At 50.4% G+C, this 26,624-nt stretch overlaps 3 protein-coding genes across 4 annotated transcripts; 1 reads left to right on the top strand and 2 right to left on the bottom strand.

Moving 5' to 3' along the window:
- The first annotated feature begins 11,126 nt into the window (after positions 1-11,126).
- GADD45GIP1 (GADD45G interacting protein 1) lies at positions 11,127-13,231 on the top strand. Its single transcript, XM_060094018.1, has 2 exons — positions 11,127-11,513; positions 12,871-13,231. Exons 1-2 carry the CDS (start codon positions 11,164-11,166, stop codon positions 13,187-13,189), a joined length of 669 nt encoding a protein of 222 aa, XP_059950001.1. The 5' UTR covers positions 11,127-11,163; the 3' UTR covers positions 13,190-13,231.
- A 529-nt stretch (positions 13,232-13,760) lies between these two features.
- RAD23A (RAD23 homolog A, nucleotide excision repair protein) lies at positions 13,761-19,561 on the bottom strand. Of its 2 annotated transcripts, none has more exons than XM_060094016.1 (9): positions 19,340-19,561; positions 17,836-17,997; positions 17,486-17,667; positions 17,291-17,346; positions 17,028-17,155; positions 16,685-16,763; positions 16,430-16,563; positions 14,620-14,784; positions 13,761-14,537 (listed from the first exon to the last, which is right to left on the bottom strand). In XM_060094016.1, the coding sequence occupies exons 1-9, from the start codon at positions 19,409-19,411 to the stop codon at positions 14,424-14,426; spliced, it is 1,092 nt and encodes a 363-aa protein (XP_059949999.1). In that variant the 5' UTR covers positions 19,412-19,561; the 3' UTR covers positions 13,761-14,423. The 2 variants fall into 2 exon arrangements, with proteins under 2 accessions (XP_059949999.1, XP_059950000.1); XM_060094017.1 differs by having other exon boundaries at positions 16,430-16,560; positions 19,340-19,560.
- A 2,149-nt stretch (positions 19,562-21,710) lies between these two features.
- On the bottom strand, positions 21,711-25,603 carry CALR (calreticulin). Its single transcript, XM_060094015.1, has 9 exons — positions 25,437-25,603; positions 24,983-25,084; positions 24,594-24,797; positions 24,056-24,150; positions 23,757-23,966; positions 23,561-23,674; positions 23,337-23,480; positions 22,612-22,704; positions 21,711-22,526 (listed from the first exon to the last, which is right to left on the bottom strand). Exons 1-9 carry the CDS (start codon positions 25,525-25,527, stop codon positions 22,326-22,328), a joined length of 1,254 nt encoding a protein of 417 aa, XP_059949998.1. The 5' UTR covers positions 25,528-25,603; the 3' UTR covers positions 21,711-22,325.
- Positions 25,604-26,624: the final 1,021 nt, after the last annotated feature.

Genomic DNA, 26,624 nt, shown 5'->3' with positions numbered 1-26,624 from the left:
CTGTCTGTCTTTCTGTGTGTTGGTCAGTCTGGGACTGGGCTCAGGGTCCTGGGCAGCCAACCCTGCTGTCTGGTAGGTGGAATCTGTGCTCTCTAGATACCCACCCCCCCCTTTTTTTTTTTTTTTTTTTTTTTTGGCTGAGCTGCATGGCTTGCAGGATCTCAGTTCCCTGACCAGAGATTGAACCGGGTCCTAGGCAGTGAAGGCGTTGAGTCCTAGCCACTAAGGGCACCAGGGAACTCCCTCCAGATCCACCTTTTTTGTTGTTGTTTGCTTTGTTTTTTTCTTAATGTATATTTATTTATGTATTTGGCTGTGCCGGGTCTTAGTTGCAGCATTCAGGATCTTAGTTGCGGCATGCGGGATGTAGTTCCCTGACCAGGGATCAAACCCTGGCCCCTGCATTGGCAGCGTAGAGTCTTAACCACTGGCCCACCAGGGAAGTCCCCAGATCCACCTTTAATGGCTTGCCCCCAACCTGGGTAGCCTGGGAGGCACCTCTGCAAACCCACAATGGGGAGGAGAGTAAACCCCTTACCTGCTGGGTTCCCACCCCTCCCTAGCCTGGCAGGGGATCTGGGGGCTGGGCTTGCAAGTGTGTTTGGCTGTGGAGACCAGAAAGGAAAGGTGGAGATGCAGGGGCTTAGGGGCACAATGCTGAATGCCCTAAGGGGCTCCCTTCCCATCAGGGCCCCATTCTTCCATTTAGCAAACTCAGACTTTGCAGTTAGGCTTCTCAGGCTTCGGACTCAACACTGAAACTCCCTAGTTATGCAATCTCAAGTCCCTAAACCTCTCTGGGCCTCAGCTTCCTCTTCTGTAATATGGGGATAACAACAGTCCCTACTTGGGGGAATTCCCTGGTGGTCCAGTGGTTAGGACTCGGTGCTTTCACTGCCAGGGCTAGGTTCGATCCCTGGTTGGGGAACTAAGATCCTGCAAGCCAAGAGGCGCCACCAAAAAAAACCAAAAAATAAAACAGAAAAGCCAGTCCCTGCTTGGTAGGGTTGTTCTGAAGACTGGTGACAATTTATGTAAGGAGATTCAAATAGAGGTTGGTACACAGTAGCATCATGAATAAGCTATGATTAACACTATTGCTGTTGTTTTTTTCTTTGGCATGCATTAGAGGCCAGGAATAATTCTGAGCCCTGGGGATACAGGAGGACAACACGGAAAATGGGTCCTCGCTGCTACAGACTTTACATTGTAGTACAGAAAACAGACAACACAAGGTAAGATGATTTCAGAGTCTTAAGTGTTACGAAGATACTAAAATGGGATGTGCCTTAGAGGGGGGCTTCTGACCCCAGGGTGGTCGGGGAAGGTCTTCCTGTGGAAGTGACATTTTTGCAGAGACCCTAGGTGCTGTGGGAACAGCCCCGTGGGGAGTGCTGGTTGGAGTGCTGGAAGCACATAAACAGCCCCGTCCCAGGATTTGGGGCCCTGGAGGCGCCTGGGGGTTCCAGTCCTGGCCCTGGCACCTGCGCGGCTCCCATCTCACACCCAGGTGAGGAGCTGTAGGCCGCAGGGCCCTGAGATGCTGCAGGGCCGGTCCTTCCCGTGCCCTCCGGAGCTGCGAGTGCGATGGGGTGCGCTTGCCCTCTGGCGGCATCTCTCGGGATTGCACGGCGACCGTGCCCTGGACAACTGCCTCCCGGACGTCCCACCGGGAGGTGCGCGGGCACCTCCCACTGACCCCGCTACATCCGAGCCCCTGAGCGTCCCCCAACCTGCCCTTCCGCTGTCCTCTAGACCCAGCTAATGGCAGCTCCGTCCTGCCAGGTGCTGAGGCTCCAAACTTGGCAGCATCTTTAAGCCCCCTCTTTCTCTGACTCCCCCCTCCCCAATTTGATATGACTGCAAGTCCCTTCCACTTCAGAATCTACCCAGAATCCTCCCATTTCTCACTCCCTCTTCGGTCCCCAACCTGGACATAATCCTCATTATCTCCCACCTGAACCAGTGCAGTCCCTCCGCCCTGGTACCCCAGCTCCCGCCTCCTCCCTCCCTCAAAGTCTGTTCCTCCGACAGCACCCAGAGGGCTCCTCCGGGAACCACCTCAGTTGTACGGGGCTGCTACACTCTTGAAGTTTCAACATGGAAAATATAGCTAAGAAAAATGAAGTTAAAAAAATTCACAACAAGGTGCTGACGTTTGGGGGAAGAGGGATAAGAATTTACAGGTACAATTTTTTAAGTTTATTTATTTATCTATTTATTTTTGGCTGCATTGGGTCTTCGTACGTGCTTTTTTCTCTAGTTGTAGTGCGAGGGCTTCTCATTGTGCTGGATTCTTTTGTTGGGAGTACGGGCTCTAGGCAGGCGGGCTTCAGTAGTTGTGGTTCGCGGGCTCTAGAGCGCAGGCTCAGTAGTTGTGGCGCACGGGCTTAGTTGCTCCACAGTACGTGAGATCTTCCCGGACCAGGGCTCGAACCCAGGGCTCCTGCGTTGGCAGGTGGGTTCTTAACCACTGCTCCACCAGGGAAGCCCCTACAGGTACAATTTAATTGTATTTGCACACTGAAAAGAGCAGCAAGATTCTCCTGTTGGGGAGGGACATTTAAATAGGCAGATGAGATTGGCGGGGGTGGGGGGAGGGGGCGGTGTCCCTTTAGAGTTTAAAAATTCAATGCAAAAAAAAAAAAACTTAAGAAAAAAGCACAAATGAAAGCAATCAATACCTTTGTTCTGCCCCTTGTTTTTTAAGTGATTTGGGGCATTCAAGTAAGTATAGATAAAAATAGATAAACTATATAATAGATATAGATAAATATATAGTAATATATATAATATAAGTAATATAAATATATAATACAGAGAGATAAAAATATAACAAACACCTCTGTACTCATTGCAACAATTAAGAAATAAAAGATCACAGATATGAGAGAAACTGACTCTATACTTGTCCCTAATCCCTGAATTTGCCAATTATAATCCTCAGGCCTGTATTCATAGTTTTACTGTATATGTGTCCATTCAGAAAAGATACATAAAATTGTTTTGTTTAAAACAATATACACGGCATCTGAATGTATATATCCTTTTAACTTTCATCTGTCCTGCCCTTCAGTATTTCAATGCACATATATACACCCCAATTTTTTTCTCCATTATCCAATTTTTTAACCATCACAAACAATCCTGCAAAGAATATTCTGGAATGTAGCTCTTTTTCACCTAGGTTTTTGCACTTACTCTATCTGCGAGAGTTCGCTCCTTATCAGTGGTTCACATTCCTGGCTGCACATTAGAGTCACTTGTAAATGAGGAATCGATGCCCAGAATCTGCTGCAAATCAATTACTACATTGGAATCTCTGGGGATGGGACCCAGGCAGTGGTGTTTTTAAAAAAGCACCTCAGGGCTGCTGTGAACCCATGGGCTGTGTCGTTATATACAGCAGTAGATCTCAAGCTTGAGCCCACATCAGCATCACCTGGAAGGCTCTCACACAGATCTGATTCTGGGATGGAGCCTGAGAACCTGCATTTCTAATAAATTCCCAGGTGATGTTGCCACTGGCCTGAGGACCACACTTTGAGAACCATGAAACAGAGAGCACCTTTATTCTTTTTTAACATCTGCATAGTATCCCATTGTATGGATATCAGTAATTTCTTTGATAAGTCCTCTATTCTTAGACATTTGAGTATTTTTCATCTTTCATTACTACAAAAAAAATTGCCCATTGTAAGTCAACTATATTTCAATTTAAAAAATTTAATTGCCTACAATGGAACATCATTCAGCTATAAAAAGGAATGAAGTATTATATTAATTTCCTAGGGCTGCCATAACAAAGTACCACAGACTGGGGGTCTCAACCAACAGAAATTTACTTTCTTACAGTTCTGGAGGCTAGAAGTCTGAGATCAAGGCGTCACCACAGTTGGTTTCTTCTGAGGCCTCTCTCCTTAGCTTGTAAATGGCCATCTTCTCCCTGTGTCTTTACACGGTCTTTCCTGTGTGTGTGTCTGTGTCCAAATTTCCTCTTTCATAAAAATACCAGTCATACTGGATTGGGGCCCATCCTAATGACTTCATTTTAACTTGACACCTTTTCTACGTATGGTCACGTACTGAATGTTAGCACTTTAACATATGAATCTTGGGGGGGACACAACTCAGTCCATAACAAGTACTGATACATGTTACAGTATGGATGAACCTCAAAAATATGCTAAGAGAGACTTCCCTGGTGGTCCAGTTGTTAAGACTCTGTGCTCCCAGTGCAGGGGGCATGGGTTCGATCCCTGGTCAGGGAACTAAGATTCACATGCTGTGTGGCAAGCCAAATAAATAAATAAATAAATAAATTTTAAAAAACAACTAAGAAAAAGAATCCATACACAAGTAGTCACATTGTGTATGATTCCATTTACATGAAATGTCCAGAATGGGCAAATCCATAGAGACAGAAAGTAAACTAGTGGTTGCCAGGGGCTGGGTGGGGAGAGGGACTAGAGAGTGACTACTTAATGGGTACAGGTGATAGAAATGTGCAAGAAGGTGAATAGAGGTGGTAGTTGCATAACATTGTGAGTAGACAAAATGCCACTGAATCGTTCACTTTACAACGATTATTATTATTATTATTTTTTGCGGTACGCAGGCCTCTCACTGTTGTGGCCTCTCCCGTTGCGGAGCACAGGCTCCAGACGCGCAGGCTCAGCGGCCATGGCTCACAGGCCCAGCCACTCCGCGGCATGTGGGATCTTCCCGGACCAGGGCACGAACCCGTGTCCCCTGCATTGGCAGGTGGACTCTCAACCACTGCGCCACCAGGGAAGCCCTACAATGATTAATTTTATGTTGTGTGACTGTTACCTCAGTTTAAGGCCTGCCCTCAGAAGCCACTTCCCCATTACCATTTGGTACCTGCTAGATGAAGAGAACCCCAGCCAGCAGCTGAAATTCAACCCAAGCTGGTTTGACATCAGAGTGCCTACTTTTAACCTCTAAGCTCTGGTTCCCAGCTTAAAACTCAGAGTGGTTCCCTAATTTCCTGGTCTGGTAGGAAACTGTAGCTCAGATGTCCCACACCTGGCCGCCTATCAGCTCCATTCCAGGCACTTTCCTCCTCCTTTGCCTCCACTATAATTATTTATTTGTCTCACCCACAAGACTGTGAGCTGTTTGAGGTCAGGGACTGTCTCTACTTCATTTCCTATCTCTTCAAATGTCCAAGGATCCAGGGAGGTGTCCACTGAGTTAAACCTGAATGACAAGAAAGAGCCACCATGTCTAGATCCTGGAGACAGTTCTAGGCATGATAACAGCAAAAGTAATGAAAAGGCTCTGAGGTCAGTGCAGGTCAGGGACCATGTGGCCCCTTCTACCTCTTAATGGGTCTTCCTTCTTCTGCATGTTGCCCCACTCAATATCTTTTCTGCTCAGCAGCCAGAGGAGAATTGTAAGTCATATCCATTACTGCTCTGCTCAGAAACCTCCCATGGCTCCCCATTGCCCTTGGAATAAAACCAGAACCCCTCACCATGCCCTATAATTCCTGCATGGCTGGCCCCTGCCTAACACTATTCATTTTACCTCCCCCTTCAATCCTCTTCATTCACTGGACCTCAACCACGCTGGCTATCTGTCCCTCAGCAAACCCTGGGGACAGACTTGTTGAGCACCTCAGGGAAATTTCCCCGTGGGCACATGGGGACACAGACAGGGAGGCTTACTGCAGCATCATTTCTGCAATCAAGAAAAATTGGAGGGACTTCTCTGGTGGTGCAGTGGTTAAGAATGTGCCTGCCAATGCAGGGGACACAGGTTCGATCCCTGGTCCGGGAAGATCCCACATGCCGCGGAGCAACTAAACCCATGCGCCACAACTACTGAGCCCGGTGCCTAGAGCCTGTGCTCCGCAACAAAAAGAGAAGCCACCGCAATAAGAAGCCCGCACACCGCAACAAAGAGTAGCCCCGCTTGCCGCAACTAGAGAAAGCCCGCGCACAGCAATGAAGACCAAACGCAGCCCCCAAATTAATTAATTTAAAAAAAAAAGAAAAATTGGAAACAAACATCCATCAAAACAGCCTGACAGAATAATTATAGTTTATTCATACTACAGATAATACTGAGCATATATTTTTTCCAACTTTTTTTTTAACCGCTAAATGCAGTAAGAAATACATTTTACACTGTAGACCAGAGGTAGCAGATTGTACTTTCCAAAGAGGCCTCAACAATATGTCCTATCCTATATGCTCTACATACAATCCTTTGTATGCGACTGTGACAATGTGACTTTGACAATCCTTTGACTTAGTGACAAGGTCTCTGACCCCTCCCCTTGAACCTAGACAACCTTTGTGACTGGCTTGACCAATAGAATACAGCAGAAATAAGTCATGTGACTTCTGAGATTCAGTCATAAAAATGCCATGCACTTCAGTCTTGTTCACTTGGGATCCAGCTGCCATGTTGTGAGAAAGCTCAAACTGGCCCATGCAGAGAGACCGCTGTGTAGCTGTTCCAGGCAATAGCCCAGCTGAGTATCCAGCCAGAATGAACCATAAAACATGAATAAATAAAGATGCTTTCTGATGATTCTAGCCACAGGGTATAAAGTCACTCAACTTTCAATCTTTCCCACTGGGGCTGCAGATAGTATGGAGCAGAGACAAGCCATGCCCACCATGCCCTGCCCAAATTCCTGATCTACACAATGAGCATGATAAAATGGTTGTTTGGGGAAGGTTTGTTAGCATCAATCACAATTGTACCACCAGTATATACATACACGTATCTGTGACAGAAATAAAAGCTTTACCAAACAATACTTACCCTTACTATACGTGATACAATCTGACATTTTAATTTAATTCTATTTTTTTCATTAATAATAACTGCTATACACCTATGTTCACAGGAGCATTATTCACAGTAGCCAAAAGGTGGTTGCAGCCCAAATGTCCATCAGTGGATGAATGGATAAACAAAATGTGGTAAATACTTATGATGGAATATTATTCAGCCTTAAAAAGGAAGTAAATTCTGACCCATGCTACAATGTGGATGAACTTTGAGGACATTATGCTACGTGAAATAAACCAGTCACAAAAGAACAAATACTGTATGATTCCACTTGTACGAGGTCCCAAGAGTAGTCAAATTCACAGAGACAGAAATTAGAATTGTTGATTAGCAGGGGCTGGGGGAGGGGAGAATGGGGAGTTAGGGTTTAATGGGGACAGATGTCCCCTTTTGTTTGTTTGTTTTTAAGAGTAGACACCTTTATTTCTTTATTTTGGCTGCATTGGGTCTTTGTTGCTGTGCACGGGCTTTCTCTAGTTGCAGTGCGTGGGCTTCTCATTGTGGTGGTTTCTCTTGTTGCGGAGCACAGGCTCTAGGAGCAGGCTTCAGTAGTTGTGGCGCACGAACTTAACTGCTCTGCGGCATGTGGGATCTTCCCGGACCAGAGATCGAACCCGTGTCCCCTGCCTTGGCAGGTGGATTCTTAACCGCTGCACCACCAGGGAAGCCCTAAAAGTAAATAAGTTTTAAATTAACAAAAATGTTTTCTATGAATCATCCTTCCCTTAATTGTAAACCTGGAAATAAATAAATAAATGCTGGTTGGAACCCACTTCACTGACTTCCTGAATCAATAACGGCCCTGTCACCCACACTGTGAAAAACACAGCTACACAGTATGTGCAATAAATCTACATGGATCCAGGACTTCCCTGGTGGTTCAGTGCTTAAAAGTACGCCTGCCAATGCAGGAGACATGGGTTTGAGCCCTGGTCTGGGAGGATCCCACATGCTGCTGGAGCAGCTAAGCCTGTGCACCACAACTACTGAGCCTGCACTCTAGAGCCCACAAGCCACAACTACTGAGCCTGTGTGCCACAACTACTGAAGCCCACCCACCTAGAGCCCGTGCTCTGCAACAGGAGAGGCCACCGCAGTAAGAAGCCTGCGCACTGCAACGAAGAGTGGCCCCTGCTCACCGCAGCTAGAGAGGGCCCACGCACAGCAATGAAGACCCAACGCAGCCAAAAATAAGTAAATAAATACATTTATTTAAAAGAAAAAAATCTACATGGATCCACCTGGAGATATCTGGAAACCAAGAAGCTGAGGGAGAAAAGTTGCAAACTAATACATTCAGGATACTATTTATGTAAACTGTTTAAAATATATATTGATATTGTTTCCACAGACTCCAGATAAGTAGCAAAGGCATAAAGACTGGTCCTGGAAGAATATGCTAATTTCAAAGTAACTGTTACTCCTGAGAAATGGTGGTGGGGGGAGGGGGGAGCATCTGTAGGCGGAGGCCTTACTGTCATTGGAGGCTTTCATAATAGGGCTCAAGTTATATTAAAAGGAATTTTTAAAAAAATACCTGAAGCAATCGAGCCAAAGTGAATATTTGTTAAACCTGGGTGATGACACAATGACTGTACTCTTCTGTCCCTGTGAAATAATCCATTAACACTGTTAATAAGAATGTATAAGCAACTCTAGGATACATAAGAAACTAACACAAGTTGGGGTGGAGGGGCTCAGACACAGAAGCAGAGTATGGGAGATGGGTGGGGATAAGACTTCTCACTGAAACCCTTTATGTTGCTTGTATTTTCATTTTTTAAATTGTGAAATATAATAAAGCTACAAGAAAGTGTGCAGCCCACACATATAATTATATACAACTGAAAGAATAATTATAACTCAGGCATCACTGAAGTCCAGATCAAGAAATAACATTGAATAAAGTCCACTTAGAGAAAAGCAAACAGAATGGGAATGCCCAGCTCAATGACCTGTTACAAAGCAAACCCCGCCCACCTGCTGCCACGTGACCACCACCCAGATGCCTCCACAGCCCGGCGTCCCATCCTGACTTCCAGAATGATCACTGCTTGGCTTTTCTTTATCTTTTACCCCTTAAGGTGTGCATCCACAATGACACTAGGATTGTTCAACTTTATTTAAAAAAAGACAATTTGTGTAAACTTTCCACAATGAAAAACATTCCTTTATGAAAAGGAATCACTTGGGTCCTGCTTCCTTTGTTGCATAAAATGTCGGTTAGAATCATCCACATTGCTGTGAGCAGCTGTGAATGCTCCTGCATTCCTGTGCAGTATTCTGTTGGCCAAAACATCACAATTTAGGTACCCAGTCTACTGCAGATGGACTCAGGTGTGGATTGTTTCCGCTTGAGACTGAAATTTATGAGATATACGTTACCGCTATGAACTATGAACACTCTTGTCCAGGCTTCCTTGCTCACTGAGCAAACTGCTTTTTTTTTTTTTTTTTTTTTTTTTTGGCTGCGTAGGGTCTTCGTTGCTGTGAAGACCTAGTTGCGGTGAGCAGGAGCTACTCTTCCTTGTGCTGCGCGGGCTTCTCACTGCGGTGGCTTCTCTTGTTGCGGAGCACAGGCTTTGCACATGCAGGCTTCAGTAGTTGTGGCTTGCGGGCTCTAGAGTGCAGGCTCAGTAGTGGCGCACAGGCTTAGTTGCTCCGCGGCATGTGGAATCTTACCAGACCAGGGCTCGAACCCATGTGCCCTACAGTGGCAGGCAGATTCTTAACCACTGCACCACCAGGGAGGTCCCTTTTTTAATCATTTTTAAGTGTACTGTTCAGTGGCATTAACCACATTCACAGTGTTGTGCAACCATCATCACCATCCATCTCCAGAACTTTTTCATCATCCCAAACAGAAACTCTATACCTATTAAGCAGTAACTCCCATTCCCAATCTCCCTGCCCCTCCCAACCACCATTCTACTTTCTGTCTCTATGAATTCCACTACTCTATGCACCTCATATAAGTGGAATTATACAATCTATGTCCTTTTCTGACTGCTTTATTTCACTCAGTATTATGTCTTTCAAGTTCATCCATGCTGTAGCATGGGTCAGAATTTCCTTCCTTTTCAAGGTGGAAATCCTTTTTAAAAATAGTATTTAATTTCTACACCACGATCAAACGTTTTAAACGTTTTAAAATATTAAAAAATTAAATTAAAAGGCATAAAGTAACTATTTACAATAGAATTTAAAATAAAATTTCTACATAAATATCTTAAACAATAGCTACATTCAAATTTAAATATTTTAAACAGAAATGTAAATGTTAAGTACAGCTTTAAATAATTATTGAAAATTAAAAGTTTAATAAAGATACTAAGATCAAATTAAAAAGCATAAAATAAATAATGTTATGAACAATATTTAATTGTTTATAAAATTTAAATATTTCGAATAGATTTAAAATATTTAAATTAAAATATAAAGTACTACGTAGATTGAACTTAAAGTTGAAATGACATTTGAATGTTTAAATATTTAAATGATTTTAAATGTTAAACATTTAAATTATAACATAGAAGGTAGTTGCTGGGCTTCCTGGTGGCGCAGTGGTTGAGAATCTGCTTGCTAATGCAGGGGACACGGATTTGAGCCCTGGTCTGGGAGGATCCCACATGGCGTGGAGCAACTAGTTCCGTGAGCCACAACTACTGAGTCTGCGCGTCTGGAGCCTGTGCTCCGCAACAAAAGAGGCCGCGATAGTGAGAGGCCCGCGCACCGCGATGAAAAGTGGCCCCCGCTTGCCACAACTAGAGAAAGCCCTCGCACAGAAACGAAGACGCAACACAGCAAATTAATTAATTAATTAATTAATTAATTAATTAATTCCTACCCACAACATCTTCTTAAAAAAAAAAAGTAATTGCTTTTTTTTTTTTTTTTGGTACGCGGGTCTCTCACTGTTGTGGCCTCTCCCGTTGCGGAGCACAGGCTCTGGACGCGCAGGCTCAGCGGCCATGGCTCACGGGCCCAGCCACTCCGCGGAATGTGGGATCCTCTCGGACCGGGGCACGAACCCGTGTCCCCTGCATCGGCAGGCGGACTCTCAACCACTGCGTCACCAGGGAAGCCCATAATTGCTATTTTTAAAATATAGAATTAAAATTTAAATACGACTTTAATAAATTAACTGCTACAATAAAATTTAAAATTACACTTGAAGATGTGTAAAAAAATATATTACTCCCCTCTTCTCCTCCCTGCCCGGAACAGAAGCAGTAGGGAAGCTACTGGCCTCCTCCGGGGCTTCAGCAAACCTCACGCGCAGGCAGCGCCTTGGCCAGCCCGGCCAGCTCGCGAGGACCCCGTACGGCCAATATGGCTGCGCCCGTACGGCAGGCGCGCAGCCTGCTCGGGTTGGTGACGACCCTAGGCCCGGGCTCCCGCGGCTACCGAGCGCCTCCGCCCCCGCGCCGCTCAACGGGGCCCTGGTGGCCCGACCCGGATGACCCACTGACCCCGCCCTGGCAGCTGGGGCCGCGCTACGCAGCTAAGCAGTTCGGGCGGCATGGCGCCGCCTCCGGGGTGGCCGCCGGTTCTCTGTGGCCTTCGCGGAAACAACTGCAAGAGCTGGAGGCTGAGGAGCGCGAATGGTACCCGAGCCTGGCGGCCATGCAGGAGTCGCTGCGGGTGCAGCAGCTGGCCGAGGAGCAGAAGCTACAAGCCAGGTGCGTGCGTGCGGTCGGGCAGGCGCGAGGCTGCGGGCCGTGGGTGAACTGTGTCCCAACAGCAGTACTTAGTCCATCGGGCATTTTATCGCGGGGTTTGCATGCAGTATTTACGTGAATCCTCACCTAGATACAAAAGAGACTTATGAATAACAGTTCATTTAGTCATCAACAAACCTTTACTGAGCGCCTACTGTGCGCAAGGCCTTGCACCCCCTGCTGAGGACACAGCAGGGAACAAAACAAAGATAATTTCAGGTGGCGACAGAGAGCCATTAGGAAAATAAAATTGGGTGGAGAATGCATGCATGCCTGAGGGGGACTTCGGTTTGGTAGGCCTCAGGCCTAAGAACTTGACGTTTAAATGTTTAAGCAGAAACCTGAATGATCAGTGGTAGTCATGGGAAGATCGTAGGCAGAGTGTTCTCAGTAGCGGGAACAGCTGGTGCAAAGGCCCTGAGGTAGGAATGTGCTTTAAGGAACAGCCTGGACATTAGTGTAGCTGGGGAAGAGTGGGAGGTGATGGGGCATGGAATCAAGGGCAGAGGTCAGACTTGGAAGCAGGTCTGAAGGATTTGGAGTAGAATGGAAGCAAGACCAGGGACATTGATTGTGCCACTGAACTGAAGGGAGGGGGCAGCCAAAGGCAGGCAGGTGTGTTCCTGGTGTTTATTGTTCTTATCCTCACAGCAGCTCTAAGAGGAAAAGGGAACCACCCTTATTTTAGAGAGAGGACACTGAGGCCTAGGAAGGTGAAGTCACTTGTCCAGTCACTTAGACAGTGAACGGTGGAGTTAGGATGTGAACACCTGATAACCCCCGTTATCCCAGCTGGCTAACCCTGCCATGGGGCTTTCAGCTTCATGTTTCTAATTCTTAAAATGGGACAGTGACTCACACCTACAAACTCACAGGATTGGAGGGGAAGGTCCAATCCATTTCTTGCCTTCACTTCTGTGCCTCGAAGTAGGCCTGGCATACAGTGGTTGCTCAGTGATGTCTGTAGGACGGAGGAGTGAGCTGTGGGAATAGCTGGCATAACATGCAGCATAACACACAACATTCACTAGACAGCTCAGGGAAAGTTGCGTTGACTTGGGGTCTGCTTCTAGGAATTACTGGGGCTTGGTTCTCTCATGCTCGAGGCTACACATGTTGGTTTCTCTCTCCCGCCTCTCTTCACTTGTCAAGAATTTTTCTTCACAGTTTTAATGGCCATCATAAGTCTTCCCAGTCTTTCACCTTGAGATATGGGGGGTTTGGGAGAGGCAGGATGTGGGCAAAGGCTTGAGGGTGGGGTGTGGGTGGATGGGTACTGCTCTGGCTGCCCTCACTGACCACTCTCTTTCCCCTGCAGGGAGCAGCTCATTGAAGAGCGCATGGCCAAGATGCCACAGATGATTGAGAACTGGCAGCGGCAGCAGCAGGAGCGCAGGCAGAAGGAGCAAGCAGACAAGGAGCGGCGGGCTCGGCTGCAGGCTGAGGCCCAGGAGCGCCTGGGGTACCACGTGGACCCGAGGAGTGCCCGCTTCCAGGAGCTGCTGCAGGACTTGGAGAAGCAGCATCGCAAGCGCCTCAAAGAGGAGAAACAAAGAAAGAAGAAGGAGGCACGAGCTGCTGCGATGGCCGCTGCTGCAGCCCAAGACCCAGCAGACTCTGCAACACCCAGCTCCTGAGTTGTGTTCTTTCCCAATAAAACCTGCTGCCTGATAGCCCCACCCCTGAAGAGCTCTGCATCCTCTCTTATCCCACCCCTCCCTGGGCACCCTGGTTCTTTCCCCAGCACCTGGAGCCAGGGAATCCCCACCCTTCCCTGACTCTGCTCACTTAGGGACTCTAGGCCATGCCGACTAACTTTGGGGCTTCAGGGGGAGTGAAAGGGGGATGCAATGGGGAAATCAATGGAGGAGCAGATGGCAGAGGAGAAGAAGGCTTTTGTTTACCAACATTAATCTCCAGTAATTAGCCAATTACCAGGGGGGAAGTGTAGCCAAAACAGACTGTGGTGATGATGGTGGGGGGCAGGGAGAAGCAGCCCTTCCAAGGCTGAGCCAGGGCTGGGAGTGAGACACTGCCTGGGAGCGAGACAGCTTGGGGGAGGGGGAGGGGAGCCACTGGGAGCCACAGTCTGCAGAGGCTGACAGACCCCTCTGCCCCTTCATGGCACTCCCGCATCTCCTGTGCCCAACTAGCCCCAGACCCATATAAGCTGGAGTGGGATGCCCCAGCAGGCACAAACCACAGGACTGGCTTTTAAAACTTTATTCACTTCAAAACCTTTATCAGAGACACGGTTCTATTCTGGGCTGGGGGGTGGCCTTGACCTCCAGAATGACTCTGATGTTTCCCCTTCCCCAGGCAAGACAAACCAGACCTCCTCCTCCCCAGCAAAAGGATGCAGGATGGAGGCCAAGGCCAGACCATAGAGGGGTCTTGGGCCTCTGAGTGCTCACCCCAGATGGAAAGATTTGGGCCACTCCAATGGAGAATCAAAGTTTGGAGTTCCAGCTTCCCCTCACCCTGCAGGAGGGCGGGGGAGCTCTCAGGGGCTCTTTGGGGGATGGGGAAGCAAGCAGCCGCCTCTCCATCTGGCTGCAGGGAGCTGGGACAGAGGCCAAGAGGGGCCCATCTGTCACCTCCAGTCCTGCCAGCTCCTTGGAGCAGGCTGGGCTCAGGTGGGGGATGGGAGGACAGCTGTCTGGCCCAGGTCTTCTCAGGCCAAGATGGGAATGCAGGGCCACTTCAGGAGAGTGGGAAGTTGGGGTGGAGTGTTTTGGTTTTTATTAGGTTTTGATTTCTTTTTCCACTTCTTAAATAAACATGAATATATATATATTTTTTTCTTTTATAAAACTTTTGTGGAGTTGGGGGTGGGGAGGAGGGAGCAGTGGGCGGCCTGGCCTCCCGGCATCACTCGTCATCAAAGTTCTGACTCAGGAGGAAGTTGGCAGCCAAGTTCTCGTTTTTTTCACAAGCGAAGTAGGCCTGGATCACCAGGCTCTCTGGGAAGCCCAGGGCCTTCAACTGCGGGAAGATGGGCAGGTATGAGCAAGAGGTAGGGGCCCTGCCCACCCATGAGGTCACCCCTCTCAGCCAGATCTCTTACCCTCTCTATAGCCTCTTTTTCCTGCGGTGTCACCTGGATGTAGTTCATCTGTGGGGCCTCCTCGCCTATCGCGCCCACCTCACCCTCCACGTCCGAGATGTCTGCCAGCTCCCCAGGGGGCTCGTTCAACATCTGGATGAACTGCTCCTGGTGCCGGCTGATTTGCTGTGGGAGACAGAGGAAGTGATGGTGACCCACAGCCCTCGTCCCCCCCTTCCCCAGGTCCCTGTCACAGCCCTTGCTTTTTCTTTCATTCACTCAGCCAATATTTAAAGGGTGTCTATTCTGACCAAACAGCCACACGGTGGACATGGGCCCTGTCCTAGAGGAGTTGATGTTCCAGGGTGGAGAGACAGGCCATAAACAAGCAAGTTGACAGCTACTTACAATGTAAATACTGGGCGTGACATACATTAGGGTAGATCTTGGGCTGGGAAAGACTCTTTAGGCCAGGAGCGAGGGCCCTATGAAGTATTGGATGGGGAAGGAAGTTTCCCTCCACGTAGAGCAAACATCAAGTGCAAAGGCCCAGGGAATTCCAAAAGCAAAAGATCCATGTGGCAAAACAGTAAACAAGGAAGGGAAGGAGGAAGCAGAAGATCAGAGAGGCAGGGACCAGATACGCTTTCTTCTAGTATGATGGGACACCACGGTGGTAAGGATTAAATAAGGAAAGACATCTGTGTACCTTTTAAAAAGATTTAACTCATCTGGGTGTTGCGTATCTGGGGGTTCTAATATGCCTCTCTTTTTATGTACATCTGAAAATTAACACATTAAAGGAAAAAGTGCTTTTTCAGGAATCTGGCTCCTAGTGGAGAATGGACCGTGGGGTCTGTGCAGATGCAGAAAACTGGGTGGTGGCTGCCAGCGGACTTGGGAGATGAGGTGGCAGCCACAGAGGTGGAGTGCAGGGCTGGGGTGAGTGAGATCTTCTGGAAGTAGAGCAAAGAGGACAGGTGAGAGACAACCCCAGCAGGCCCCCAGTGCCTGGGGCTCAAGCAACCCCAGGTTGGTCCTGGCGGGGTTAGGGAGGGCTGGGAGGATCTGTTCTGGTCTTGGATATCTAGAAAGCATTTTCATGGAGGTATCAAGTCAGTCACAGGAGAGCATGGCATCCAGAGGGTCCAGACTGGTCATATGGATTTAAGGGTCGCCACAGACTGAAAGCCCCAGGATTGACTGCAGATAAATGGAGATGCGCAGCCCTGGCCCAACATCTGGAGGTGAGCGGGAGTCAGCAAAGGAGACTGAAAAGTCGGGGGCAGAAGCAGCAGACGCCTGAATCAGGAGACGCAGGCTTTCACAGAGGACCCAGAAGACCCTGTCACACCCAGGGGCCACTGCCCCTCTCTCTGCCTAGGAACCTTCAAGGACAGGATGGAGCCTTGCTGAGCACGGTGGTCCCAAAACCAACTAGGGCACAGCAGTCCTGGGTGCTGCCATACAACCCTACGGACATTCAGGAAGCAACAGCTAAACGCGGAGTGGAGCCAGAGCACAGGATCCAGAGACTGGAGGCAGACACACACTCCACCAGTTGCCAGGCGGCTCCAAGCCTCTGACATCTTCCTCCATGGAGTGGAGATGACAGTAGCACCCACACCCTACAGAGTGGTGGAGAGCATTACATGAAACCACGTAGGTCATTAGGTCGCACGGAACAGCAGAAGGCTGTCGTCAGCCCTGCTTTCCAAGCATAGAGATGCCTACATACCACGCTGGGCCAGGCTCACTCTCTGGGGCTGTGGTACCCACAGGAGAAGGGAGATGCTACCTGCACTGACTCCCTCTGCCCCCAGGCCTGTACCTGTAAAAGCTGGGGGTTCTCCTGGCCCAGCTGCTGAAGCAGGGCTGGCAGCAGCGCCGGGTTCTGCTGAATCACCTGCCGCATGTTCTGGAACTGGGGCTGATCCCGCAGGAATTCCAAGGGGTTCTCTCCTGCTGGCGGGAGGAAAGGGTGTGGTCAGATACCACCCTGGGCTCCCTGAAGTATGGGGGGGGTAGGATGAGTCAGGTACCTTGACAACAGACACCCCACACGCACACCTCCCAATCCACTCACCTGCTTCTGTGGCCGGCTGCTCGGGTACTTGGCTCTCCTGGACAGAACTGTGTTCTGGCTCGGGGCTCCCAGGAATTCCCTGTCAGGGGTCCTATTTAGTTCAAAGCACAGACTGCCCACTGCCTCCTTCCTGCATACTCAGCCCTGGCGGGAGACACGTGAAGCCTCTGCTCTGCCCTCCACAGGTCCACCCCATCGCTCATGTCCAGGCTCCTGCAGGAGGTCTTTCCTGGCTAGAACCACAACCCAAAGGCTTTTGGGGGCAGCTTTTGACTAGCCATCAGGCCACCGAAGCCTGCATGCTCCCTTGAGGACTCCCCAGGCGGCAGCAGCCCCACCTCACCGTGAGTAGATACTCCACTGCCCGGTGGGGATTGTTGTAGCTGGCCCTCAGGGCAGCCACGACCCGCTCCCGCTCGTAGCCCATGGACATGATCTCCGTCAGCATCGTCTCGTACTCAGAGCCAGTCACTGTGGAGGGAGCGGCAAAAGGCGGGTCACCAAGGAGAGGGAAGGACAGCTCCCAGGCCCTCCCCCACACCCCCACAAGGCCCAGCTGATGGCTGGGGCACCCAGTCATTTTCGCTCTGGGGACCACCCACCCACCTAGCGTGGAGGCCGCGTCTTCCTCTCGGCCGCTGCTACCTGAAGAGGGAACAGAGCTGCAAATTCAAGAGAGAGAAATCGGACCCTGGCTTCTGGTGGCTTGCCCTCCCCCAAGGTGTGTGGAACCACAAATGTGGGCGCTGAAATGTGCCGGAAAGACAGGGCCCAATCTGGGGCTGCTGCTCCCTGCCTTACCCGCACACAGACTCCGGGGACGTCGTGGGGGCTGATTCCTCCGATGGGCTCTTGTCCTCTCTGGCGGTAGGTGGGGGACTGGACATGCCTGAGGCAGGGGCCGATGGGAAGGATGTGGAAGACTCCGGGGCAGCAGTGGGTGAAGCCTCTGGGGGTACTGAGGTGCCTGGGCTAGTTTTGGCCTGTGACACCCAGAAAAAGAGAGCAGGCATCAGTAACTCTATCTAGCCCCAACATCCTTCCACATCTCAGCCCCACCCTGTTCATGGCTAATCTCTCTTGGGCACACATGCTCTTTGCCAGCTCCCCAGCTAATCCACCCAACCTCCCAACCAGCATACATCACCCACCTTGGTCACCATGACGACCACAAAGTTCTTCTCATCGATGTGATAGTCCTTGATGGGGACATCATCGCTCAGGATCTTGCCAGCATAGATGAGTTTCTGTCCAGCCACGGGGAAAGCATCACGACCCTTCTCAGCTTCTATCTTCTCCTTCAGCACCTTCACCTGGAGGGAGGGGTAGACAGTCACTGCAAACCCCGAGATTCTCTCTTCCCTTCTAGTTTGGGGGCAGGGGGGAGGCTGCAAGCCCTGATGGCTGAGAAGCTAAGCTTCATAATCAAGCATACTAGACCATTCCACCAATAAACAGAATATTTGCTGGACACTTGATATGGGCCAGGTGCAGTGTTAGACACTGACGATACAGCAGAGAACAAAACTCAACACAAGTCCCTGTTCTCATAGAGATGACATTTATTTGGGAGAAGAAAAAGCACATATTTCAGATGATGTAAACATGATGAAATGCAAATCAACATAAACGGGAGATAGGACCATTCCTCACTCCATGCTGCTGAGAGTGACCTTTACTAAGAGAATCCTAAGTTGACACCGCTATTGTAAACGTACACGGGTCACAAGTTTAAAGCCTCATAATAACTGAGTGAAACAGTTACCATTAGCCTCATTTTATATTTGAGAAAAACAGAAGTACAGAGAGATTAACCAACTTGCCCCAAATCAAAGAGTTAGGCTGGTCAAAAAATCTGAGTCTGTTTCCTTTTCTACAAAAAGTGAACTTCAATGTCTCCCTCGTGAGGGAAATTGTGCAGAAAGTGCCAAGTACATACGTTTGTTAGGTCCTAAGTCTCTTTTCAGCTAAAAGGACAGCATCATGTTTAGACCGTGGGCTCTCACTTGAGGCAATTCCGAATTGAATCCGCTCTGCCATGACTTGCTTTGTGCATATGCAACTATACCAATGTTCTTTAATCCAAGTTTCCGCATCTGTAAAGTGGGGAGACTCAGAGTCCCCGAATGACAAGCCTACTTCGCAGATTTAGTAAGATAACATAAAAACGCTCAGCGACTGGTGAAGAACAAACAAGGACCACTGAAACTCAAGGCCGTTTATTATTATCGTCGTTGCTGTCATCACCCGGCATCTCCTGGTCACTACTCCCAGATTCGGCCACCAACGTCCCGAGGAGAAGTTTACAAAGCTGGGAACTCGGAGGACCCATCCCAGAGCAGGCCGGCCGGGAATCCGAGCCCGCGGCTCCCGCGCCCCGCGAAGACACTGACATTGGACCCGGGGCCTGGCGGGCGCCCCGGGGGTGGAGCCTCGCCTGGAGAGAGATCCAAGAGCTCCGCCCGAGCCACCAGGGGCTGAGCCGGGGACCATCAGGGTATCTGGGAAAGTCAGGCCCGTTGGGAGAATGGGCACGGCCCGGCGCCGCGCCGTCTTCCCCGCCTCTCTTGTCAGGATCCCGGCCTCCCCGCCCCCGCCCCCACCCCATCACCAGCACCCGTCGCTCCCGCTCCCGGGCTCCGGCCTGGCTCGCACCGTCTCATCAGCCTCCATGCGGATCTTGAAGGTCTGCTGCTGCAGCGTTTTGAGCGTGATCGTGACGGCCATGGTGGGGCCCGAGCGACGCGGCGGCCCCGGGATCCTCACACGACATGCAACTCACGCCGCCGCCATCTTAGCGCCCAGCCGCGCCGTACACCGACCGCTTCCGGGGCAGGCGGTGCGCGCGCCGACCACCGCAGCACGTGTTCTGAGCGCGCCCCCTTTGCCTTCGTGAGCATGCACAAGAGAGCGGCCTCGAGCCAGGCATGCGCAGACTAAACTCTGCCTCGGGGGTGGGGGCGCTTCTAGCTCAACCGTCACGTGGCTTCCTGCGAGTGACGCCATGCCCGTTAGCGGTGACGTCATGCGGCCACAAAATGGCTCCGATGTCCCTAGTTTCAAGCCTACGAGTTTCATTTATTTGTTGACGTTAAACAAACTTCATGTACTTGTTATACTTCCATTTCTTACATAAAATGTTCGTGTTTTTTTGCTCGTTCCAAATGAGTTTTATTCTGGTCTGGCTACCCTGACAGGAAGCCTGTCAAGCCCTGAAAGAACTACAAAGGATACTTGAAAGGTCACCAACAATTAAACGAAAACTCTGTAAACACGTTTGGCCAAGGAACTGGGGACACGAGGCCATTTTGTGGCCCCATCCATTCCTGAGGGAAGAGCTGGATTTTTGGAATGAATCTAACAGTTCTAGCTCCTGGGTCTCCCCACCTCTCTGCTGCTCCTTCCCTGATCACTTTGTTCACCCAGCTACCCCCAGTCTGACCCCAAAGTGTTTTTTTGTTTTTTGGGGGGTTTTTTTGCGGTACGCGGGCCTCTCACTGTTGTGGCCTCTCCCGTTGCAGAGCACAGGCTCCGGACGCGCAGGCTCAGCGGTCATGGCTCACGGGCCCAGCCGCTCCGCGGCATGCGGGATCCTCCCAAACCGGGGCACAAACCCATGTCCCCTGCATCGGCAGGCAGACTCTCAACCACTGCGCCACCAGGGAAGCCCTGACCCCAGTTTTTAAGGAAGATGTTAACTTTCAAGGCTCCCCTACACTGAATACAAAATTATCTCCTTAAACTTTCCCTGAATATGCCAATCCTGGAGGCTTCCCAGAAGGGTGGCGCTAGGCCACAGGACACAGGAAGCTCAAAGGAGGCCTTTCCAAGGAACAAGGAATTGAAGAGTTGGTTGGCCAAAGCTGAAGAGGGTGCTTTGGCAGACAGGATGGAGGTGATGGTCTTATCTTCCAGTGAGTGGGTGGACTCTCCCCCTGCAATCCTGAACTGACCATTACCTGCCTCCTAACCTGCTCAACATTCCCATCCAAGTAGGACACCAGGCAGTCTCCCGCCACCTCACTCATTACCCAACTGTTACCAGGTCCTGCTGCTTCTCCCTTCACTGCATGCCCTGAGCTAAGAAGTTTCCACAAGAATAGGCCAGGGCCTCCCTGGTGGCGCAAGTGGTTGGGAGTCCGCCTGCCGATGCAGGGGATACGGGTTCGTGCCCCGGTCTGGGAGGATCCCATGTGCCGCGGAGCGGCTGGGCCCGTGGGCCGTGGCCGCTGGGCCTGCGCGTCCGGAGCCTGTGCTCCGCAACGGGGGAGGCCACAGCAGTGAGAGGCCCGCATACTGCAAAAAAAAAAAAAAAAAAAAAAAAAAAAAAAAAAAAGAATAGGCCAGACTTGGCTGAGGGATTCTTACCTCTGGCAACAAGGGACATCAGTTCCCAACCACCCACTGGACATAAGTGGCAGCCTTCAGGACCCCAACAGGGGTGGGCCTAGGCCAACCTTGGGGGCCCACACTCTCCTCTGCCACTTTTGCACCATCCCTTGGTGCCACCTCTTTCCCTTCAAGAGGTTCAAATCCTGACTTGGCCACTGAAGACCACTGGACAAGATAGATACCATTTCTGAACCTATTTCCTTGACTATAAAGAGAATTAATAGCTTTTGACACTGGCTAATACTAAGAAAATGTGTTTAAAACTGTCCAGTAGCTCTGTGGAGTCTTGCTCCTTAATAGGTTAAGACGTACATATGCGGCACAGTGTAAAACCGCTGGTACAAGTTGGTGGCTAAGGTGTGGGTTCAAACCCCACCTCTTACTAAATCTCAGTCTCCTCAGCAAACACAACTGGTAATAGAACCAAAACTCACCAGTTTGATGCAACGACTCAATGAGTTAATAAGTGGAGTATTTGTAATGGCACTTAGAATAGTTACTCTTTCCCACCTGTTTGGGGTTCTGGGGATAAACAAGGGCCCCTGTAACCTTATGGGACATTCAACCAACACTTGTAGTGGCTGCAAAATGAGCCTCACTTAAGAGTCACCTACCCCAAAAGGAAACACAGGAGGAAGACACAAAACTTAATTTAATAGAAATTTCATTTGTAGTTCTTACATTCTCAGTATGAGCCGAGCTAGAACCCACTGCCCCACTCGGAACTGGCCCAGTCCTGGGGGCAGAGGAGAAAGGAGAGAGGAAGTTCAGAGCTCAGGGCTTAGGAGCCCCATTCTTTCTCAGTGCTGGGGGGCTGGTGATGCCACCCTCTTCTCCTACCCCCCTGTGGGATCCAGGAAGGAGAGCAGATGGAATCTTGGGCCTGGGGCTTCTCCTTCATGCCACACCCCACCCTGAGTCCCCAAGTTGGAGGGGAACTAAGGGATCTGGGGAGATAAGGGGACAGCAGAAAGCAAAGATGTCAAATCAAGAAAGATGAAGGCCAGGGGTGGGGGCTGAAGGAGAATCAGAGACAAAACACCAGTTTAAAAAAAAAAAAAAAAAAAAAAAAACTTAAAAAAAAAAAAAAAAGGGAGCGGGAGAACAAAAACAAAATCCACCCCAAATTGGAACCCGCCTGGAAAAAAATGAAAGTTCTCTAGTCTCATAGAGACATTATTTGGCGCGGCCAGCTCTGCGGCAGGAGCACTCAGGCCTCAGTCCAGCCCTGGAGGCGGCGGTGTGGCCCCTACAGCTCATCCTTGGCCTGGCCAGCGGCAGCGTCTTCCTCCTCCTCTTCCTCTTTCTCCTCCTCCTCCTCCTCCTCCTCATCCTTGTCCTCCTCATCTTCCTTGTCAGCCTCCTCTTCTTCCTTGCGCTTCTTCTCCTCCTCCTCCTCCTTTAGCCTCTGCTCTTCGTCTTGCTTGTCCTTCATTTGTTTTTCTGCTGCCTGTGTGCAAACCACACACCTCAGGGCCCGGACTCCCCTGCCAGCCCTGCCCACCCCCAAGCCCAAGACTGGACCCTGGTCCCACCTTCGTAACACCCCATGTCTCGTTGCCAAACTCCTCAGCATATGCTTCGTCGTTGGTGATGAGGAAGTTGTCAAAGATGGTGCCAGACTTGACCTGTATGGGGCCAGGGAGTAGAGGGGTGGTCGGAAGGGTGGTCAGAGGGGATATACCTGTTGGCCTTGGCCTCGAAAAGGTCTCTTGCCCATATTCCCATAACCACTACACAATGCTACAGTTGAATGTTGCAGTTAAAAAACAGGCTGCCTGGGTTCCAACCCCAGCTCTGCCATTTCCTGCCTACCTGACCTCGGGCTGGTGACTTCACCTCTCTGCACCTCAATTTCTTCATCTGTAAAAAGGGGTCTCACTCCCTTCTTTAAATATTTCTCTAGTACCTACTACGTGCCAGGCACCATTCTAGGTGCAGAAGGTACATCAGTGAACAGAACAGACAAAAATTCAGTCCCGGTGAACCTAATTTTCTAATGGGATTATCTAACCACCTTCTAAGGTTGTTGGGGGCAATAAAATGAGTTGGTTCCCGTAGGTACTTGAAAAAACACCAAGAAGTTAGTAAGTACAACTTCATAGTGGGTGCTGTAAGAATGCCATAAAGACAAACCAGGAATTTCTTTAAAAAAAAAAAAAAGCACCATTTTGAAGTCAGACCTCCTTTGTCCCTTTCCTCCTGGGTTGACCCTGAGCACTTGAGGTCCTGGGATCCTTCTCTTCCCTCCGTGTCTCACCTGCCATAGATCCAAGCCCAGTACAGCAAAGTTTTCATAGGCGTAGATGTTGCTATCAGGGGAATACTCAGGGTTGTCGATCTCTGGGTGGATCCAGATGCCCTTGTAATCTGGGTTGTCAATCTGCCGGGGCTTCCACTCACCCTGCAGAAGTGAACTGGTGGGTGAGTGGAGATCAGTGCGTTCCCCACTGTGCACCACCCTGCTCAGAGTCCCAGTCTCACCTTGTACTCTGGGTTCTGAATCACTGGTGGTTCCCACTCTCCGTCCATCTCTTCATCCCAGTCCTCGGGCTTCTTAGCATCAGGGTCAGGAATGTGCTCAGGTTTGTCCCAGTCCTGAAGGTACATTAGGAGGTCAGAGTTGGCCCAGTTGTCCTCCACACCCTCCATGGTGGGGAGCCCCTGCCCAGGAACGAACCTCAGGCTTGGAGTCCGTAGGGTCATCAACCTTGGCTCGCTCGTCCCAGTCTTCAGGCTTTGCAGCATCAGGATCCTTTATCTTCTTGGGAGGCAAGAAATCCCAATCGTCCTCCAGGGAGCCTGACTCCACTTGGCTGTTGTCAATCTTTACCTCATAGGTATTATCAGGCCGCACAATCAGTGTGTACAGGTGTGTGAATTCATCATCCTGAAGAGAGTGGCAGATCAGTGCCCCGCCCACCAGGTTGGCCTCTGAGCCTTCCCTTACAGCCATTTGTCACCACCCCCAGAGCACACCTTGCAACGGATATCCTTATTGATCAGCACATTCTTGCCCTTGTAGTTGAAGATGACATGAACCTTCTTGGTGCCAGGGCCACAGATGTCCGGGCCTTAATGAAAAGCAGATCCGGTCAGAGCTAGAGGTGGTCCACCATTATGAACCCCTCCCCACCCATTTACAAAAAGAAAACTTGGTTCTTAAACTCACGTCTGTCAAGGTGAAAAGACAAAATTCAGATATCTCTAAGGGACCGCGATTAGGGATTTAAAGAAAAAAAAATCAGTGCTCTAGAAGTCAGTATCTTTACTTGCAGAATTAGGAAATGCCTACCTTATAAAATCGCGTGAATTAGCAGTCTTAAATCAACGATAACAATGCAGAAAGTTGCTACTAACTGTAACTATCCTCTCAGCTTCCCCTCCGAAGAAATGTCTAACCATTTAAGTGTTTTCTATGATCTTAAGACCACTTTTCATGGGCTATAAAGAACTCATGGGGTTTCAAACTCCCTCTAACTAATCAGAGGTCAGCATCAGGGTGGGGCCCGCTCACCAAACATGATGTTGTATTCAGAATCTCCATGCATGTCTGTCTGGTCCAGACCATCTGGAAATAGCTTCACGTAGCCGCCCCCACAGTCGATGTTCTGTTCGTGTTTCACGGTGAACTGCACCACCAGTGTATGACCCTTATTGGAGAAGGGCTCGAATCTGGCCGACAAAGCGTAAAACCGGGCATCCTGGCTTGTCTGCAGCCCTAGCAAGGAACGGTAGTCAGATCACGGCTCAGCAACAACCCCCGGGAGACCCTCAGGATGGGAAATACAGACGACTCTCCCTTCCTCCACCTGTTCTACTTCTAGGGATACCCAAACTGTGTGGTGACTAGGGCTTCCTCCAGGAAGTCCTCCTGGATCTGAGCACCCACCCGTAGGCTCTTACCTTTATCTTTCTCCTGGTCACCGTAGAACTTGCCGGAACTGAGAACGAATTTGCCAAAATCCGGTTTGTGTTTGGATTCGATCCAGCGCTCGGTCCACCCGTCTAGGGGACCAAAGGGGCAGGTCAGAGTAGCGGTGCTGATCACCCCCCACCAAACATCTACCAGGAGCTACAAACTGCTGGGGTCAAGGAAGGAGATTCCCCCTCCCCCCGACTGTCCCCATCCCAACCTCTAGCTTGACATCTCTGGTGGCTTAAAAGATCCTCGGGCGAACCCTAACTCCCGCCGCGGAAGGCCGCCGCGCCCTCCCCGCTCCCCAGGGACGCAGAAGGAAAGATCGCCTGCGGCTCTAGTCCCTGAGGCCACTGTGTTGGTCCTCTGAGCAGTAACTACAGGCGACACGCAGATATGGGCTGGGGGGCCAGCCGCGTCGTTAGGACGGCCTCGAGTTACCTCCGTCCAGAAACTGCTCCTTGAAGTAAACGGCGGGTTCAGCGGCGCCCAGGCCAAGAAGGCCGAGCAGCACCAGCACGGGTAGCAGCATGGCGGGCCGAGGGGGCGGCGGCGCGCTGGCCCTTTAAGTCACTCTACCAGCAGCAGCTCTGCAGTAGAGACAGACGGTGCCGCCAGCCGTGCGATTTTATACCCGGCCGCCTCTCAAACCAACCTGGTCCGGCCTCTTGGCCCTCCTCCTCCACCTTATCATTGGTCTGTGGCCACAGCTGTGCCTTTCCATTGGACCCTTATGGGCTCAGCAAGTTAGGCTGTGCCTCGGAACGCTGGGTTCCCAGATGGCTGATTTCTATTGGCCGCACCGCTGGCCAATGAAGGTCGACCACGCGTTGTGGGGGTCGCCCACCGGTGGAGTGGGGCCTCGAGCCCCTCAGGCCAGGTCATGTGACCAGACCTCGGCCCAACCCCGCCCTCGCCCGCTAGCAGCGCTAGAGATTTAGGCGTTTAAAGAATCCGCGCGAGCGCAGGTGCCGCCGCTTAGAGCTAGGGCCCTGCTCCAGCATCGATTCCGCTTATCTCCTCTATAGGGATGGGTAGGCAAGGTTTTCCTAGCCTTTTCTACCCTGAATTTGGGGAACCCCACCACTCCGACCCTCTCTCTGTCCATCTCTTTCTCTCTCTCTCTTTTAACCCCCGGCCCCCGCCCCGCCAGGATGGGGCAGAGGGCATCGAGCCCTGGGGCTTCACTTCACCCCAGCGCCAGAGCTGTGCAGGCCTGCGCGGGGAGTGACGGATCTCTCCTCCGTACGGCCCCTAGTTCCCTGGCAGCCTGTCAGACTGCTGCTGTGTGAGCTGGGGCAAGGCATTTAGCCTCTTTGAAGGCACAGGAGCTCCTGAAAGGCCAAGAGGAGCGACCCCGGCCAGCTGCTGGCCGGCAGAAATGCTTTCAAAGCTTTTAGGGATGTCTGGGACAGAGGGAAGGAAGCCCTGAACGGCTCGAAGTTGTGACTATAGGCTGGGTCTCCTACGGTTGTTCGCCTTATTGCAGCCTGTCCTTTACCCCCCATCCCCTCCTCAGCCGGTAAATGAAAGGGGTCACTGCCTTGTGGTCTCCCACAAACGGCCTGCTTTTGCAATTAAACGGCTAAAGATGAGAGGGCAGGGGGTTCCGTTGGGGAGGGAAAAAAT

The sequence above is a fragment of the Mesoplodon densirostris genome, chromosome 3 (assembly GCF_025265405.1).
Source record: "Mesoplodon densirostris isolate mMesDen1 chromosome 3, mMesDen1 primary haplotype, whole genome shotgun sequence".
NCBI classification, from domain to species: domain Eukaryota; kingdom Metazoa; phylum Chordata; class Mammalia; order Artiodactyla; family Ziphiidae; genus Mesoplodon; species Mesoplodon densirostris.
The sequence above is the reverse complement of the archived record's forward strand: the minus strand, read 5'-3'. Positions and strand labels throughout refer to the sequence as shown.